This window comes from Sander lucioperca, chromosome 4 (assembly GCF_008315115.2).
Source record: "Sander lucioperca isolate FBNREF2018 chromosome 4, SLUC_FBN_1.2, whole genome shotgun sequence".
NCBI lineage: Eukaryota > Metazoa > Chordata > Actinopteri > Perciformes > Percidae > Sander > Sander lucioperca.
The window spans coordinates 3,363,382-3,380,362 of NC_050176.1; the positions used below are offsets into that span (position 1 = coordinate 3,363,382).

Consider the following 16,981-nt stretch of genomic DNA (forward strand, 5'->3'; position numbering starts at 1 on the left):
CAGCTGGGCAGACCGCTGAAGTACCCTCTTCCTAGTGGAACTTTATGCCGCGAAATATCACAAATAAAAGCTTCTAAACCAAATACTACACATCTGAGAAATTAACATCAGCCAAAAAGATTCAACGTGTCGCTCCATGTGACAGTGTATGCTATGTAATGTAAACACTGCACTGCACACCTTTTCCCACTTTTGTGGAGTCAAGACTATCTGGCTGTGCTGAGAAATAAAATGTGTGGTAAATAAGGTACAGGTGCCTTTAAAGGAATCATACAAATAACATCTTGACATTGTTTTTAATGGTGGGAGTTGAGCATTACAAAGCAAGAGCAGACATCATTCAGTCATTCACAGATAAAATCCCTGATGAAACAACAATGCATATTATGGCTTCTTACAGCATGCTTCGTGAGCACAGATGATTTAAAAAAAAAAAAAAATGTTTTCCATCATTTGTTTGGGGCAATTTTCTCTTGGGGTTATAGTAAAAGTAAGTCAATTCTTTATTGCTGCAAACGGAATAAAATACAGGGAACTATATTCTGTTGCAACCACAGGAACAGGACAAGTAAACAAAAAAAGTGTTTCAAATGCCATTATAAATATATATATATATATATATATATATATATATATATATAGAAACACTGTTTGCAATTGTGTTCCCAGCACTGCAGTGGTGGTATTTTTTCTGATAACTTCAATTTCTCCAGTGAACATGCAGGTTCAGTGTGCGTCAATCCCTTTAATTTTAAGAAACATTCCAAGTGAAAATGCTATAATACAACAGCTTTTCCACAGTAATAAGCTTTACGTAAATCGGTGTTGAACATGATTTTGTGACAAATGTGTTGAGTTCAAGGAACTCAAATGACAGGCTGTCAACCAATGATTGGGTCAGTTTGACAGATCTTCTCTGAGACCCTCCCACTCAATATGGTCATCAAAAGCTGAAAATACACATACAGATAACCAGTGCTGTATGCACATACTGTAATCCTGAAATGCTTGGGCTATCTGTGCCCATATGTAGTCACTGGCTTACTACTATATGTGGTCATATTGGGAAATCTGTCATAATAATGCACTTAGTGTAAGGGACATTGTTGTCTAAGAGCTTTCTGACTGTCCACAAAGCTCAGGCAGAGGTGTGCAGGTTTTTTCATGATCTTGAAAAGCTTGCAGATTGCTTGAAACTTAAAATACTTAAAATTCTCGTAAAATGATGTACCATAAATATCTACTGGAAAGTGTCACCAAGTCTCCTATAGAATGGTGTGTCTTGTTCTCAATGGACATGTTAGCACTAAATAGAAAAATAAATAAATGTATGGACAAAAAAAAGTTGGAAGGTTGACAGCCACATCACCATGCACTGGAGGGTTCAGTGTTTCAACTGCTGGGGGAGAAAGAGAGTGCTGACAAATAAATGAAAGAACTGCTGGCAAATGTAATACATTTCCATAAATCATACTAAATGTCTGTACAAAATGACTGTATCTCATCCAAACACAAAGTTGTTTCATAAAGTCACATAATACGCATACATCAGCATTCTGCTACTAGATTTATAAAATGGCTAACACAGCTTCAGGCTTGATTTGTGGGATTTGATTCGTGGTATTGGATAAAATCATTTCTCACTCTAGTTTTTGGTTTTGTAAACAGTAACATTCAAAGAAGCCCTCGCCGACAGCCTGGAGAATGTAAAGATATATAAGCATCAGTAAACTGCAGTGCTTCTTATCTTAACATGGTCAGTCATACAAAAGGCCTGTGTAGGAATGGAATCAAATACTGATTCACCGTGTATTTGAGTTTGTGTGCTTGTGTATGTGTGTAAAAGGCCCACTACTCCTCTATCTAAAGATATGCCTGTAAACATTTCCAAATATCTTCCTTCCTTGTCTTTACATTCCTTGTTTGCTCACTGTAGTCACCCATTAATTAAATAAATGAATAAATAAAGAAACACAATAGATAACTTAACATACATTCAAGTACATCAGTTCCTCAATACTGGAACGCAAGCAGGTTCTGCTTTTGCTGCTTGCACCACTCTACAGTCTGGCTGTGGGCTGATGGTTTGGTTTATGGGCTACAGTACGTACAGTACATGCACCTCGACCATCTCAATCATCATCGGATGTTGAGAGGTTTTGAGATAATTTGAGCTGTTATAGAGCTCAGTGACACCACTGTGTTTCTGAGGTAACTTCAACACCTCACACTGCCCATCCTAAAACATGACTGTCCCGGGTCACACTCTGCCCACCCCCCCGCAGCAGCTGTGGGCTCACTGGAGACCTCATGTGTTTGAGGTTACACACCACAGGTTGCTTGAAGGTTATTTCAAAACACTGTGTAAATGGTGGTGCACTCATAGTGCAGTGAGGGTGCGGAACAGCTGAGTCAGGCAGAAGACGGAGGCGGTGAGTGCGGTGCACTGTTTGGCTAGCAGCTTGGTGCTCAGGTCCTGGCAGCTGCGCTTGCTGTTGGCTCGCTCTGCTGCCAGACAGAAGTCCCTGAATGAGCGAGCCACGTCTGCCAGGCCCGCGACGGCCTCTGCGTTCCTCCGGTCACACCGTTCGCAACCAGAGAACCAGAGGCATATACCTGCCAACTCCACCAGGGTCCGGAAACTGTCAGCCAGGGAGTGAAGCATTGCCTCTGGGCTCTGTTCAATCCCCACCACCTTCTGGCAGCCTGACATCAGCCGCCGTGCCTCTATCTGGAGCACCCTCTTGTTCTCAGTAAAGTGGGCAGGGCAGGTGTCCCTGGGGTGGCGACCTCCATGGCCTGTCAAGGATCGGTCAGCGCCGCTACTTTCCAGAATGGAAAGGAGCTGGTCCACGTCTACGCGGAGTACTTGGAAACCGGTTGGGGGTTCTGGGAAGTGCTGCTGGCCCAGCCGACTGATGGTGTCCTTGTGCGTTTGAGACAGGAAACGGTCCGAGGCGTCAGACAATGGTGAGAGGAGAGGGCTGAGCTCAGAGGTAGAAGAGGAGAAAAGGATGGAGCGTGGGAAGGAGGGGGAGTCGGTGGAGAGAAAGGAGGGACCGGGTGGAGAGGTCACGAGAGGAAGACTTGTTCCAGAAGTCGGAGTCACACCGCTGCTCTCTGTGCGGCAGGAGAACTCGTAGACCGTCAGCTCCTCGTCAAAGCTGTCCCCGCTGCCGAAGCAGTTGGTGTAGACCGGTGGGCAACCACAAGCATCCAGCGGCACCTGCACCCCTTCCACAACTGACTCACATCCAGACGCTAGCACAGAAGTGCAGCCAAACTCAGACTTTAAGGGTGGAGTCGTCCCCACCTCGGCTGGGCCCTTTGTCTGGGATGGATCCTCACAGATGGTAAACACCCTGCAGTCTGAGGAAAGTGTTTTTGTTGAGTCTGAAGTCTGCCCTGTAGGGCTACAAAGACCCATCAAAGGTCTGTCGCTACTGGTCCTACTTACTGTCTGTGACTGACCATGAAAAGGGAGTCCTGGCCCATTTAGATTCTGCGTGGTCACCACTATCGGAGGGGGGATAGAACGTGACTGATTGTTCGTTTTATAACCTGGAATGTCTTCACCTGGACTTCTGACCCTCATCTTTGATTCTGGAGCATCTTTTATAGGCCCAGGAGTGTCCATCTTTAGGCCTGAAGTGTCTCTTTGGAGGCTGTTCGCTATGGAGGCCGGAGGCTCCGTTATTGGTCCTGGTGTGTTCTTGACAGGCCCAGTGTATAGAAGCTGATTTTGGTGTTGGGGTTTGGGCTCAGTTTGGACAGGCAATGGTGAGCTTGCTTCCTTCACCTCTAACCCAGAACGAAAACTCTTTGCTGAGTTTTTGTCAACAAAGAACTCCCCATCCCTCTCGGATCCTATGACCGTTGTATCCGAATCGTCTGACTCCACTGATTCTGCAGTTGTGTCCATTTCAAAGTCTATTGTTTGTGTGACGTTATCAACGCCTGTGACTTTAATGATGATTTCTCTGTCGTCCCTACTGTTGTCCTCAGCAGGACTCTGAGGTACATTCCCCTCCACAGCTTGGTTGAGGGTTTCCTGGGAGCGTGATAAATAAAGTGGCAAATTTTGAATCTTCCCCCTGAGTGTGGAGGCAGATAAGCTACCCATAAAGCTAGGGGAACATGTCTGGAAGAGGAAGCGAGTTGGAGAAGGAGGCGCTTTGGAGAGATTGTGGACTGTGGGTGTTTTAGCTTTCACTAAGCTAGAACTAGCTAAACTAGCTTTGGCTTCATCGCTTCGGAACTTGTCGACATTTTGATTCAAACATGAAGCGCTATCACGTGTAACCTTACTTTGCAATCTGGTACCTGAATTAAATGTAGGAGATGTGGCTTTAGTTGCAGCTCCAAGCTTTGCAGTGATAGAGTTTATAGCTCGAGTGTAATCAGAATTTACCAAATTAATCCTTGTATGAGCCTCAGTGTCGGTAAGTGACTTAACAGTCATTTGAGACTCGCCTTTACTTGATGTAGCCGAATTTGCACTGATGCTATGCTTTGTAGCTATAGCACAGCCGTCTTTCTTGTCATTGGAACTAGAATTTAAGGAATTACTCACCTCATCGTCTTCAAAAACACTGTCCGAATTGCTGCTGTGAGTAACTTCATCACTAGTAGTCATAGCAGAGCTAAAAACATGAATGGCGTCCTCATTAACACTGGTGGTGATGTCTAAATGTAATTGTGCTTTTTTAGTGTGACTTTGCTTTCCTATGGGCCTTTCCTCAGAATGAGATAAAGACATTTTGGTGGAGGTTCCCGTGTTTTCGCTGCCCCCTTCTTCCATCAAAAAACAGTCGCTTTGGGATTTGGGAAGTACTGGTATTGGAGGTAGAGGGGATGAGGGTGGAGGTGGGGGTGGTGAGTATGATGGAGGGTTTGACTTTTCACACACACCTTCAAGCTTAAGTTCCTCTACGTATGAGTTTTGCTCTAGGGCAATCAGATGTGCTCCCAAAAGGCCATTACTACTCTTTTTATTCACATCTATCAAACATGTAGGCAGTGTGTTGGCCTCCGGCTGCCTCTCGGCACCTATGAGGGGTCTGCTTGTACTGGGTGAGTACTCTCTCACAACCTCTTTCTTCTCTTTTCCCCCCTTACCTTCCTCCACACTGGTTTCTGGCAAAAACATATGATTAGTGAACGGCCCATTCCCCGACACACTGGCTGCCTCCTCCTCCTCTCCCTCCTCTTTTGCCTCACCCATCTCCCTCTGTTCCTCCCCTTCCTCCTTTCCGTCACCCCTCCGGTCAGCACTCTCCTTCCCATCTGGATCCACCCGGCAGCGGATAACGGTGATGGTAGGAGACGCTGCCTTCACCACATCTGTGACCGATTTGGATTCCATTGCATCGGGTTCCATCTCCATTTCTTGTTTCCTGGTCCTGGAGGGGGCCTGTGGGTCTCTAGTCTGCTCTTGAGACCCCAAACCACGGGGAGAGCCAGATCCATGTGAGCGGGGTTTGGACAGGATTGGCTTTGACTCGAGCTGAGCCGGCTCCCCTTCAGAGTGAGTCAAAGAGGAGACAGTAGGACTGGGATTCTGGGTTTGCTCTGAAGGTTCAGGATCTGAACTCAGCATCTGTGCATCATTGGCTTCTGCTAAAAAGTTCTTATGAAGCCTGCTTGAGACCACGTCCTGCTTGTCTGGATCTGGCTCTGGGTATGACACCCTAGAGGTGTAATCCGTTTCCATGAAGGAACGGCGCTTACGGGATCTTTTCCTGAGCTGGAACAATGTTTCTCTGCCTCCTCCTTCCTCGTCTCCTCCTTTTCTGTCTTCTTCCACTTTTCCATCTCGGTCTGTGTCTGTCACCGAGACTCTGATGTCACTGAGGCTGAGTGTGCTGAGGAAGTCCAGTTTCATCTCTGTGCGAATATCTGCAAGACAGAACAATCTCAATTAACTCAACACATTAACCTCCTGTAACACTTTGTTTTTCCTTGAAGATTTATGTCTGATTGTGATTTCATTCACTCATTTATTTATATAATAGGGAATGGACGTCACTATCTTTGGGTACTGGTGTGGTTTTTCACTGGGGATGGGGGAGACATTCTAGTCTTATTTTTGTCTCCCTCACTTTTACAGCTTCAGTTTGATTAGTCTATATCCTTCGCATTCCACTTACGGGATTGCAATCCGCCGGATGCATGTATTTTCCGTTTCCTTCCGCTTTCTTTTGTGTTGGAATTTTAAATTCGGTGGATTAATGAGGACTATTTTTGACTGCTCCTCAGCTCTCTGCAGGGTAAATCCAGACAGCTAGCTAGACTATCTGTCCAATCGGAGTTTTCTCTTGCACGACTATTTTGCAGTGGCTCTGTGAGGAGTTTAGCACCGCCCATGACGATTGTGATTGGTTTAAAGAAATGCCATTAAACCAGAGCACGTTTTCCTCCCATCCCCGAATGCTGTGTGGAGTAGCCAGACCCTCCTTCAGGGCGCTTTGGAGGAGGGTCTGGCAAAGCGAGACTACAGTTTGATTTACTCAACTATTACTAATGCAATCTCTCATAAAACTGTCAAAGTGCCAAAATCCATATAAGAGAGGAGATTATAAAAATCCTTCAATTATTATAACACTCTAGCAATTAAGCTTTACAAGCAGCAGCGACAGATTTAGAGACTTCCCCCCCCCGGGTTTCACCTGTCAAGCCACATAAGCTGGTGATCTTATTTGTGGGGGTTGTTGGGGCTGTATGCACAGTCTGCAGGCACCACTCGGTCAAAGAACAGTACTTATACAGTACTTACTACCTCTGCTTTTCCTTCGGGTTCATTTTTTTTTAAAGTATGTTTTTATTTACAGTTAATATCCTACAAAGGTGCTATGATTAAACACCAAGAATCAGCAGGAAATGACAATGTAGTGCACTTTGAAGTAATATTGGAAATACAATTGTCATGTCATTTGTCATGAAGTATCAGGTCTCTATCGAGGAAATTAAACATGGTTTTTAAGTAGGTTTGGTGCATTATTAATTCAGCAATTCAGCATAGACTTTTCTTTTCATGATTTCCATGGAAAGAACATTAACCAATTTCATCATAGTGTTGTTTGGTTTTGGTTAAAGAACTTTATTGTGTCCCCATTCACTTTTAAAAACCAAACATGTTTGATGGGTATAACTGTCTACTATTCTCGGGTTATGGATTGTTTGATCACCGTGGAGGCAAATAAATGTAGCACAATATACAGTATACCTTAGTGGAGTAGAAGTATAAAGTAGCACAAATTAGAAATACAAAAGTTAAAGTACTTTAAAACTGTACTTGAGCACAGTGCTTGAGTAAGTGTCCTTAATTACTTTCCACCACGTCCACTGGACTAATAATTATCTTTGGAGAGTTAAGTGTAACGGATGAAATTATGACTTTTCTGGTGGGAAAGCATGGTTGCACTGAGCTCTAAAGGCTCTATAGTCTGAATCTATATAATTAGTGGACCACATCCAGGTCTCTGGTACAGTAGGTGTGGTCAGAAGTGTGATTTACTACTTTCCTGGTAATTGTATTATGTTGCTGGATAATGCAAATGTTATGTCCCTTTTGTGGAGTAAAACCTTCAACCACTAGATGGCAGCAAATGTGTTTTCATCACTCCACAGGGCTTAAAAATGATAGAAGATAATTGCGATTAGCATCCCAATAAAAACCACATCACCTCTTGGCATGGCCCCCGAGCTTGGGTCTTCAGGTGAGGTGAAACGATCTCTGGCGTCAAAGAACTCTTCATCAGAGCTGCTGTCTCCGAAGCCAGGCGGTGGCTGAAGGATGGGGATAGGCTCCAGGTCAACCGCCTTACCCCGATCCTCCTCCATCTCCTCCCCATCTTCTCCCTCATTACGATGAAGGGTGTGGGGAAGGCTGCGAGCGCTGTCGGGGGTGATGTTGGAGCAGAGTTTGTAGTAGCAGCGAGCGTCGCTTTGGTCAAAGTTAAACACAAACTCCAAGTGGGAGGAGGAGGACGGGGAAGGGGATAGCAGATGTTCTCCATGACTTCCCTCCGCGCTTACGCTTCCTCTTTCATCTGCTCTGCTCAGCGACTCGCCCGTCTCTTTCAACATCTTCCGCCTCCTCCACCTCCGCCTCCTCAACTCCTCTTCTTCATCTTCATCATCCTCGCTGGCCTCCGGAGGGCTCGGCAGGAAGTCCACAAGGCGGGAGAGCTCAGCGAAACACAGGGAGCTGTCGTCGGAGCAGGGGTTAGCTGAACCCTTTTGGACGTGGCGAAGGCTCGGAGAGGAGGGGACTGGTGCGAAGAGTTGGGGGTCGGCGCCGTCGCCTGACCTCCTGCAGCCGCCGCCTCCGCTGTCGCGAGTTGTGAGGTGGATGAGGGGATGGGTGTGGGCTGGTGGAGGGGCGAGGAACTGGGGCTGATCGTGCCTGTGAGAGTAGTGTGGATGAAGCTGTAGGGGAGGGTGGCCATGGGCATGAGCGTGTGAGGGAGCGTTGGGGTGGAAGGAGGAAGAAGAACATGAAATCAAGTCATCTTCCTCCAAAGCATCGAGGGAGTCACTGGAGGGGCTGGTGACGACACGAGAGTCAGTATTACAAGAATCTGATGCTTCTGACAGTGACACAGATGGCTGCTCCTCTGCTGCTCGCACCTCTTCTCCACTTTCACCTCCACCTTCTTGTCCCACGTTTTCCCGCTGTTCCCCAGGATCGCTGTCCGTTACCTGGGTCTGCGTTTGCCGACCATCCTGCGCTCTCTCCGTCTCCTCCTCGTGCTCTGGATCTTCGTTCTTATTCTCTCGGTTTTTATCTAGGGGAGACTTCTCCTTTTCGTTGTCGGCATCCTTTTCTTCCTTCTGCTTCTTATCCTCCCACGGTTTATCTCCCTTTTCTCTGCCATCTTTGCTTCTCCTTCTGCTCCTGTCTTTTCTTTTTCTTCCGTCTGGGTCCGACGAGGACCTGACGCGAGGGCACGGCCTCTCGTCATGAGACACCTGGGTGACCAGCGCCTGCATGTCGAAGTCGGAGGAGGTGTCTGAGTCGCTGCCACAACGTGACACGTAACCTGTGAACACACACCAACATGGAAACAAGACAAGTTATTTATTATTTGGAACATCCTGGTGTGTGACTTTATGGACGTATGCATCGTTTTTTATGGCTGTACATTACTGGAAATGTGTACCCTCCTCAGCCGACACTCTGTGCTTCTTGGAGTCGTGTATCCAGGGAAAGACGTTGAGGCTGGGGTCAACAAACACTCGACAGTACCCTGCTATTAGGCAGGACATATCTTTGGCGGCGGCTGACTCCAATAGCAATGTGATGGGCTTTGTATGAGAAAGGAAAACAAGGAAAGAGAGGGAAGGGAAAGACAATATCAGCAGAGGAAAAAAACACTAAGCATACAGTAATCCTGTCGCATCCAAAAGGCTCATACTATTGATGAAAAAGCAGTTCTACCTCTTTTCATGCTGAAGTCTGCACATTGTTTACAGGAAAGGGCTAAAACAGAGAGCTCAACACACAGGGTGAAAAGAGGAGCTGCAGCAATGTGCAGTACAACAAAAATATGGTGTTTTCTGAAAATTAAACCACATAAACCTATTCTGGTACAACCTCTAAATACAATTATGAATCTGAAAATGAGCATAATATGAGCACTTTAACAAAAATAAATTACAACATTACGACTTTTTTTTTTTTCAGCTCCTACTACGTGAGCCGTCTTTGTGTAACCTCTGTTCCTCTGTGACGTGTAACTCTTAACAGCCAATCACACGCATTATTAGATCTTGGTAGAAGCATGCTGCATGCCTTTTGGCTCACTGACGGTGATGAGATTTGCTGGTTAGGTATTGAAATTTGGTATTGAATGACAAGGCACTTTTTGATACTCCAAACTAAGGAGGCCATTCGGTTGGTGCCTAAAAAGCATTGAATTCAGTACCCAGCCCTAGCAGTGCTTTGTCTCCCCCGTGTGTTGGGTGTGCGGGTATATTCCTGCTCTTACCTTGATGTCCTGCAGGTATATTTTCACCAGGCTGACCTTGTCGGATTCAGGCAGCAGCTCGATGCGCGTGATGCTGGTGAACTCTGTGAGGGGGGACAGGATGCCCAGTTTGTGGTTGACCACCTGACTCACCCCGTAGCGCGCCCCCACCAACAGGGTCACCATCGACTCTCTGTCCTGAAGCTGAAGAGGAGGGGGGGAGAAATTGTAGACAATGAGAAGACTGAAACTTCAATAAACTGCATCCCAACAAAAAAGTAAATATACATAGAAGCTGTGTCTTAAATCAGAAATTTACATTTACTGTCTGATCAAGTGTAATGCTGGATAGGTTAATGAATAATAATGAATGTGATATTTTGAATGTGATATTTTGGGAGTAAAATCTAAATCTGCAACGTAACTAGTAACATTTCTCTGTCAGGTAACTGTAGTAGTACAATGTTTTTGGTGAAAGCTGCAAGCAGCAATACAGGAGGCCAAGCAATCGACCCGTTACCAACAGGCACGTTTTGAACGGGCACTGCTCTAGTTTCATTTCATTTCGGAGGCTCCTTCCAAAAGGCAGCCAACAAATGCAGCCTCTTTTTACTAAATTTGGAGGACACAACTGATGTATCCTGGCCCAGGATTCCCAGCACTATTTCGGTATTCGAGGAGAAGAGTAAAGCAGCAGAGAAACAGAGGGGATAACGTGTTTTCCTTTTCTGTTCTCTTCCCTTCTCTCTGTGATAAGGAGCATTCTGGATATAATGGGCCTGCAGGACAAACTGACTCCCCCTGCAAAAAAATCACATATGGGACAATTCAAAAAATACATGTACAAGTGATTTTAAATTTGTTTTATTCATGCAATCCACCTGACTCCCTGTCCTAATTGCCTTCATCCCGGTGGACAGACTAGGGCCAAGTACAGCAGAGGGTGACCAGGAGGAGGAAGAGGAGAAAAGCCGGCCGGGGCAACAGAGAGAACGAGAGAGACGATAAGCTGCTTGAGCTTATAAAGGCAGACATGAGGTAGCAGAGGGAGGCAGAGGAGAGAATGGACAGGCTCTTCTCTCTACTAGAAAAATTAGGAAAGACATAGAAGAATGTCGCAAACAGGAAATCCTCTGTAGACCAGACTGTCTCATTTCGGAGACTGCTTGATTGGGCCTTAGCGGTTGTTGAAGGACGGTGCCGAGGTAGAGTCCAAGTCAAGTCTCCTGTCTCTCGTGGTTATATTGAGTGTTGTATCAACTGCTGCGTTTCATCCAGGCGGCTCAGAACACTGCATAGCTATATAGGAATTCCAAGCATTGCAGCCAGGGGGACGTAAATTATTACGTAAATCTACTACCACATGTTTGGCGAACAAACAAACGCTCATCTTTTCATAATATCTAGCGAACGACAGTCAGAGTTAACTCTCCATTTTTGTAGCTAAAGCACGAAGCAAGCTAACATTAGATGGCCAATGCTGAGCTAAACATGTTTGCTAACTTATCAGGGTGCGTTTTCAGGTGCCTGATAAAACTAGATAAAACTAGATGTGTGTGAGCCAGAATCCTTTATCTTGATTAGGGCTTTGACTTTTGCCCAAAAATCATATTCGAAGTTCGTTTGTTTATGAATATTAAAATTTGAATATATTCGAATATTTATTAATAATATTTTGACCATTAAATGCCTTCAGTAAGGCTTATATTGGTATCAAACTTCGTATATGTTCTGTCCACCAGAGAGCAGTGTATCAGTCAGTAGGCGTGCAATGATGTTGTTAGAAGAAAAACACACTGCCACCACTGTTTTTTTTTTAAAATTAAAAGTCAGACCCTGGATTAAACACAAACAATATGCTTTCAACAGGAAGGTCGGATATTTCACCGTAGCCTACGTAAGTGGTCTGATGTTCATACTTTTGCGCTGGTGTGTGCGTCGAGCCGCGTGTGTATGGGTGTGTGTGTGTGTCTGGGGAGTGTGTGTTGTGAGAGAGTGACGGTGATTACCGGTAGCTTCAGAGCGAGTAGCGACTTTATAGTCTTAGTGAGAGAAACAAAGTGTCTCCCCTGTTCTTTCTGACCACGGTGGGAAATCTGTAGCAGGAGAAGTTAACCCTCTCCTTGATTTTACGTTGTTTATGGAGAAAGAGAACCAGGAAATGAGTCGGGGGAAATGCAACGCTACCAAGCCACGGCCGAGCGACGTGCGTCGCCGCGACGTGTAGTTACATTTTGAAATGCGTGAAAAAGCCTCGGAATCTGAATTGAAAACAAGGTTTACAAGTAAACACATTTACAAAAAAATAATGCCCATAACAGGTTCGAAATTCGAATATTAAGGGCTGCCTAATATTCGTTCGAATATCAATATTTATTTTTAATATTCAAATTATATTCGAATATCGAAGTTCGGCGTCAAAGCCCTAATCTTGATACCACATATTTTGCATTCAGCTCTTCTTTTGTTTGGGCCTTGTTGTCTTAAGTTAAACCTAAGCTTCTGATGAATGGCACAGGAGCTGCCGGTGCGGTCAACATGTTTATTGTCCTCTCTCACGTGTAGCTGTGCGCAGCAGATATACGTTGTGTATTACCTGTTACGTAGGTAAGTTACAATCTTTATTTCCTACAAATAAAGATTGTTCAAGAGTCTCGCATCTCGAGTCCAAGTGGAGTCTGAATTCTTGTGAGAAGACTGAAGTCTAAAGTAACTGTGTGTGACTTAAGTCCGACTCGAGTAGGAGTCTCAAACTCGAGTCCCCATCTCTGAATTGGGACACAGCTATAGTAAACAGGTGGAAACCCTACCATCATGGTGGCACTGAAGGATTTCCCTCCAAATGACTTGAGTTCACTCAGCTCCTCCAGGTAGTTTAACCGTGTCTGATCGACTGACAGACCCTTCTGCTTGGGATCGTTCTGGGATTGGCTCTTCTTCATATGGTAGCTGATGGCCTTCCTCAGATCCTTCTCTCGCATGTTCCTCAACAAGGTGGATGACACAAAGTTCTCTATGCCCCACGTCTTCCTAGAGCAAACACAGAAACACAGGCTGAGGGGGGCTGTCTGTGTGTACAAGACTGTTAGAGAGCTGAAACTGCATTTAGGATGTATGAATTTAGATTAAATATGACTGGATTAGCATCTCCTTTGAATTTCAAATCGTGAAATGCATTCTTGATGCTCACCTAAAGGGCTGAGTGCTACAAAACTGCAGTTGAACTATGCCACTTGTGTAACTGTGTGACTGTTAGGGTAGGGCAGGGTGCTACTCAAAAGAACAAGTTCAATAAATAATTATTATTGTCCCTCCAAAAACGTAGGACCAGCATGGAACCCCACTTTGCTCTGCGCTCTTTACTAGGAGTAAAATCCAGTGTTAATATAGTTAAATTTATTGGATATAAAATGTGTGTGTGTCTCACGTGATCATCTTCAAGTTGGTCTTTGGTGACTGTCCACAGCTCGCCAATCTCTCTTGGATGTGCAGCGCAGCGAGTTGCAGGGCGGTGTTACACCTCATTTCGACTGCAAAGCGCTCCTGCAGCACATCATTCACCCCCTAACACACACAAACAATACACAGTACAGATGGTAAAACAATGAAATACAAAAGAATAAAAAATAAATAAAAAATAGAACCAATTCAGAAACAATCTTATGTTTTGTACACATTTCAGGACCAACAATGGTTTGTAAACTAGTGGTATGTCTCATTTGCAGCATTTACTTTAACAACAGGAGGTAACTGAGTTTAAAAATAGTAACAAGAACTTACTGTGGAAACAGGGAAGGAATAAAACTGTGGTGGGATTTGAATGAATGAAAAACTGCATATTTAAAAACAAGCTGACCTTTCAGTCTGCCGATATACATCACGGTGAAATGTGTCAACAGGAGCAATAATTGGACTTTTTGGAGACGTTTTAGGGTAAGTTAAGGGTATAATGGAAAACCTACAAATTATAACAAGTATCCAAACACATTAGCGATATGTAGAGTAAACTGCCGCAGCCTGGGGGTTACTGTATCTGTGGCTCAGACGTTCATCAATCTACCTGCAGGTAGAGGTACTCAAAGGCATTGGGATCCTGCTGCAGCAGCGTCTGGAGGGGTTTGGGCATGAAACAAACACGGAACAGACATCTGTAGGCATGGGCCTCTCTCTTCTGGACCACCTGAAGACACACACACACACACACACACAAAACATACACAGCAACAAATTGAATTCTTCGAATGCAGGTTAAAGCTTTCATACTGTCGCAGATTAAACCCAACTCCAAATGGAGCTGTAGCGTAGATGTAGATGTACATTTGAGGAGACATGTGAAACAATTGTTATTAGTGTGTGTGTGTGTGTGTGTGTGTGTGTTTACCTGCTGTATCTGCTCCTCCTCATGTAGCAGCAGTAGTATGGTAATGCTGTGCTGCTTCTCCAGCACCAGGGAGAAGTGTTCAATACGGCTCAGAGAAAGCTTTTCCTTCAGTGTCATCACAATGTCCTGATGCACAAAGAGCATTACATCTTGAGAGACAATATTTGATGACATCGGGAAACATAATTGCTGAGGCGGAGGTATGTAGGTCTCAATGAAGCAAGGGAAAGTCTGAGTAGTTGGCAAATCTAGGAAACGGATGTACAGTATATCTGATGCTAATAAAAACTGAGGGAGTGAGTATATCACATCACTTTGAGCTTTTAAATCCAGTGTGAATAATAATTAATAGGAATGGATATCAATATGGTAGACTGTAGCATTGCATAGTACTGTACCTTGACTGTGGTGCTGGAGTCAAATTTAAAGGCCTTGGTCTGCCCGTTCTCCAGATACACCTTCAGAACATTAGGCAGGAAGAGCAGCGAGTTGCCCTGCAAAGCAGACATGAGGTCAGGGGACGTGTCAGATGAAACTGTGAACGTCTTAAAACCTGCTGGTTCCAGACGATTAGAAGTAACAGCCTGACAGGGAGATATGAGATAGTTAGAAAATTAAAGCACTTTGTGTCTCTGTGCTTGAGACATTATGAGAGATTTAATTAGATGGTTTTTATTTGCCCGTCGGTCTGTTTGTCTTGAGTAATAATATAAACATAAAGTTTATGGATGTAGCACTTATCAAAACCTCAGATTACAAGGGAATTGCAAGGGAAAAAAGACAAAATAGATAAACATACACATACATGTTACATATGTATTCCATGCATACATAAACCAACCTGCATACAGACATGCAGACACATTTACCTAAATTGAATAAGGTTACAAAAGCCTTTCGATGTGAATACGTTTTTAGCTATTGCAATTGCAAAAAGATACTGATTTTGCAAAACTGGGTTCAGGTAGGTTGTTAAGAGTTACAGCAAAAGCTTGGTCCTCTTTAGTCTTTTCTCTTGGCATGGAAACAGCCAACAGGTTTGTGCCTGACGACATCAGACAGTAATTCAGAGATACAGTCTGGGGCCAGGCCATGAAGTGCTTTAAAAGTAATGGCCAAAAGAAACTGATAGCCAATTTATATACATTAATCACATTTAAGGTTAAGGGCTTAGTGTTTTTGGAAAAGGGACCAACTGAAGACTATTATTCTGTATGCCAATTTTAACCAGATTTCCAGAATATTGGCAAAAGAATTATTGGAGCTGGTGGGGCTAATTCTCCAGTCATGTGCCATTATACCCTTGCTTAAGGAGAAGGCGCAATGAGATGATATCATTAAAAAGCACCAGTCAAAGCCCAAATGGTGGAAAACCATGTGGAAAACATGATGGAAATATGACATTTCGGTTTTAAGGAACTTAACTGCTCAACGCTCCTCAGAGATCTGATCCTTTCGTCTGCCGCTATTTTTAGTCTCTTCAGTGAAGATTCAGTGGCCGTTAAGTCAGACGCCTACATCGTGCTTTATTTGCTTCCATTGAACACATTTTCAGGCTGTTCTCATTCACTGTTCATATACAGTATATACCTACGAAAAGTAATTAACTATGTAATTAGTAAATAACCCATGTAATCGTGAGCCAGGACGTGCAGGGCTGCCTCTATGAAGGAAGTCAGGCGGTGTAGTGTAAAGAGCATCAAAGTCTGTGTAAGGAGGAGGTCAGGGTGGATGGATGGGTCAACAAACACAGGACTTTCACCCAGGAGGTCGCTGTTTGCGTGAAAGCAAAATTCAATGTAGACTTATTTTAACTTAATTTTGTGACGCAACTTACATACTTAACTAATGCCACATACGCAAGTTACTTAACCACCCCTAACCCACCCTAACCCAACCCGCAATCTTTTCCTAAACCTAACCAAGTAGTTTTGGGCTTGCACAAGCGCACTTATAGCTCATGATGCTGGACATTTAAACGTAGGATAACGTCCAAAAATGTTGCATCATTTTTCGTAAGATATACAAACCGTTTGAGGATACATTGCACATTTTGCTTTTACTGATATAGCAACCTTTCCACCACAGCTTAAAAAATGTTTACGCGGGGCGGGTTCGACTCTGACCTGCGGCCCTTTGCTGTATGTCGTCCTCACTCTCTCCCCTCTTTCCTGTCAAATCTTCAGCTGTACTACTAAGTAAAGGCAAAAAAGCCCTGGGAATTATGTTAAAGACATTTCTTTTTGCATTTTTTTGCATTTTCTTGAGTTGTTTTGCAAATTTTCTGCATTACCACTTGGTGCAAATTGAAAATGCACATAAAAACAGCTGGATGGAAATGCAACTAATGACATGGATTTAAGTTTTATTGCAACTGAATTGAACAAATTTCACAAGCACTTCTGCTTTTACATTTTTGAAATTTGCCAAATTATCAAACTTAAATAGCTTTACATATGACAACATATTTACAAAAGGAAAGAGAGGGATTAGCCTAGTCTCATTTTCAGCTCTTCTCACAGAGCTTTTCTCCCCATAATGTGGCCTGTTTCTGTCTGCCTAGCTTGTTCACTGTGGTGAGTCACCATCCCTGTTCTCTTATCATTTTAGAACGTGTTTTTCTGTAATG

General features: G+C 44.1%; 1 protein-coding gene across 2 annotated transcripts in view; it reads right to left on the bottom strand.

Annotated features, from left to right (window-relative positions):
- Positions 1 to 279: 279 nt before the first annotated feature.
- LOC116039592 (FERM and PDZ domain-containing protein 1) overlaps positions 280 to 16,981 on the bottom strand; it is a 49,789-nt gene continuing 33,087 nt past the window's right edge. For both annotated transcript variants that reach the window (XM_031284492.2, XM_031284493.2), the window contains exons 8-16: positions 14,751 to 14,846; positions 14,353 to 14,478; positions 14,032 to 14,151; positions 13,399 to 13,535; positions 12,782 to 13,001; positions 9,993 to 10,175; positions 9,165 to 9,309; positions 7,686 to 9,044; positions 280 to 5,898 (exon numbers count right to left, since the gene is read on the bottom strand). In XM_031284492.2, coding sequence (XP_031140352.1) covers positions 2,381 to 5,898; positions 7,686 to 9,044; positions 9,165 to 9,309; positions 9,993 to 10,175; positions 12,782 to 13,001; positions 13,399 to 13,535; positions 14,032 to 14,151; positions 14,353 to 14,478; positions 14,751 to 14,846 — 5,904 coding nt within the window. In that variant the 3' untranslated portion in view covers positions 280 to 2,380. The remainder of the gene's footprint in view (positions 5,899 to 7,685; positions 9,045 to 9,164; positions 9,310 to 9,992; positions 10,176 to 12,781; positions 13,002 to 13,398; positions 13,536 to 14,031; positions 14,152 to 14,352; positions 14,479 to 14,750; positions 14,847 to 16,981) is intronic.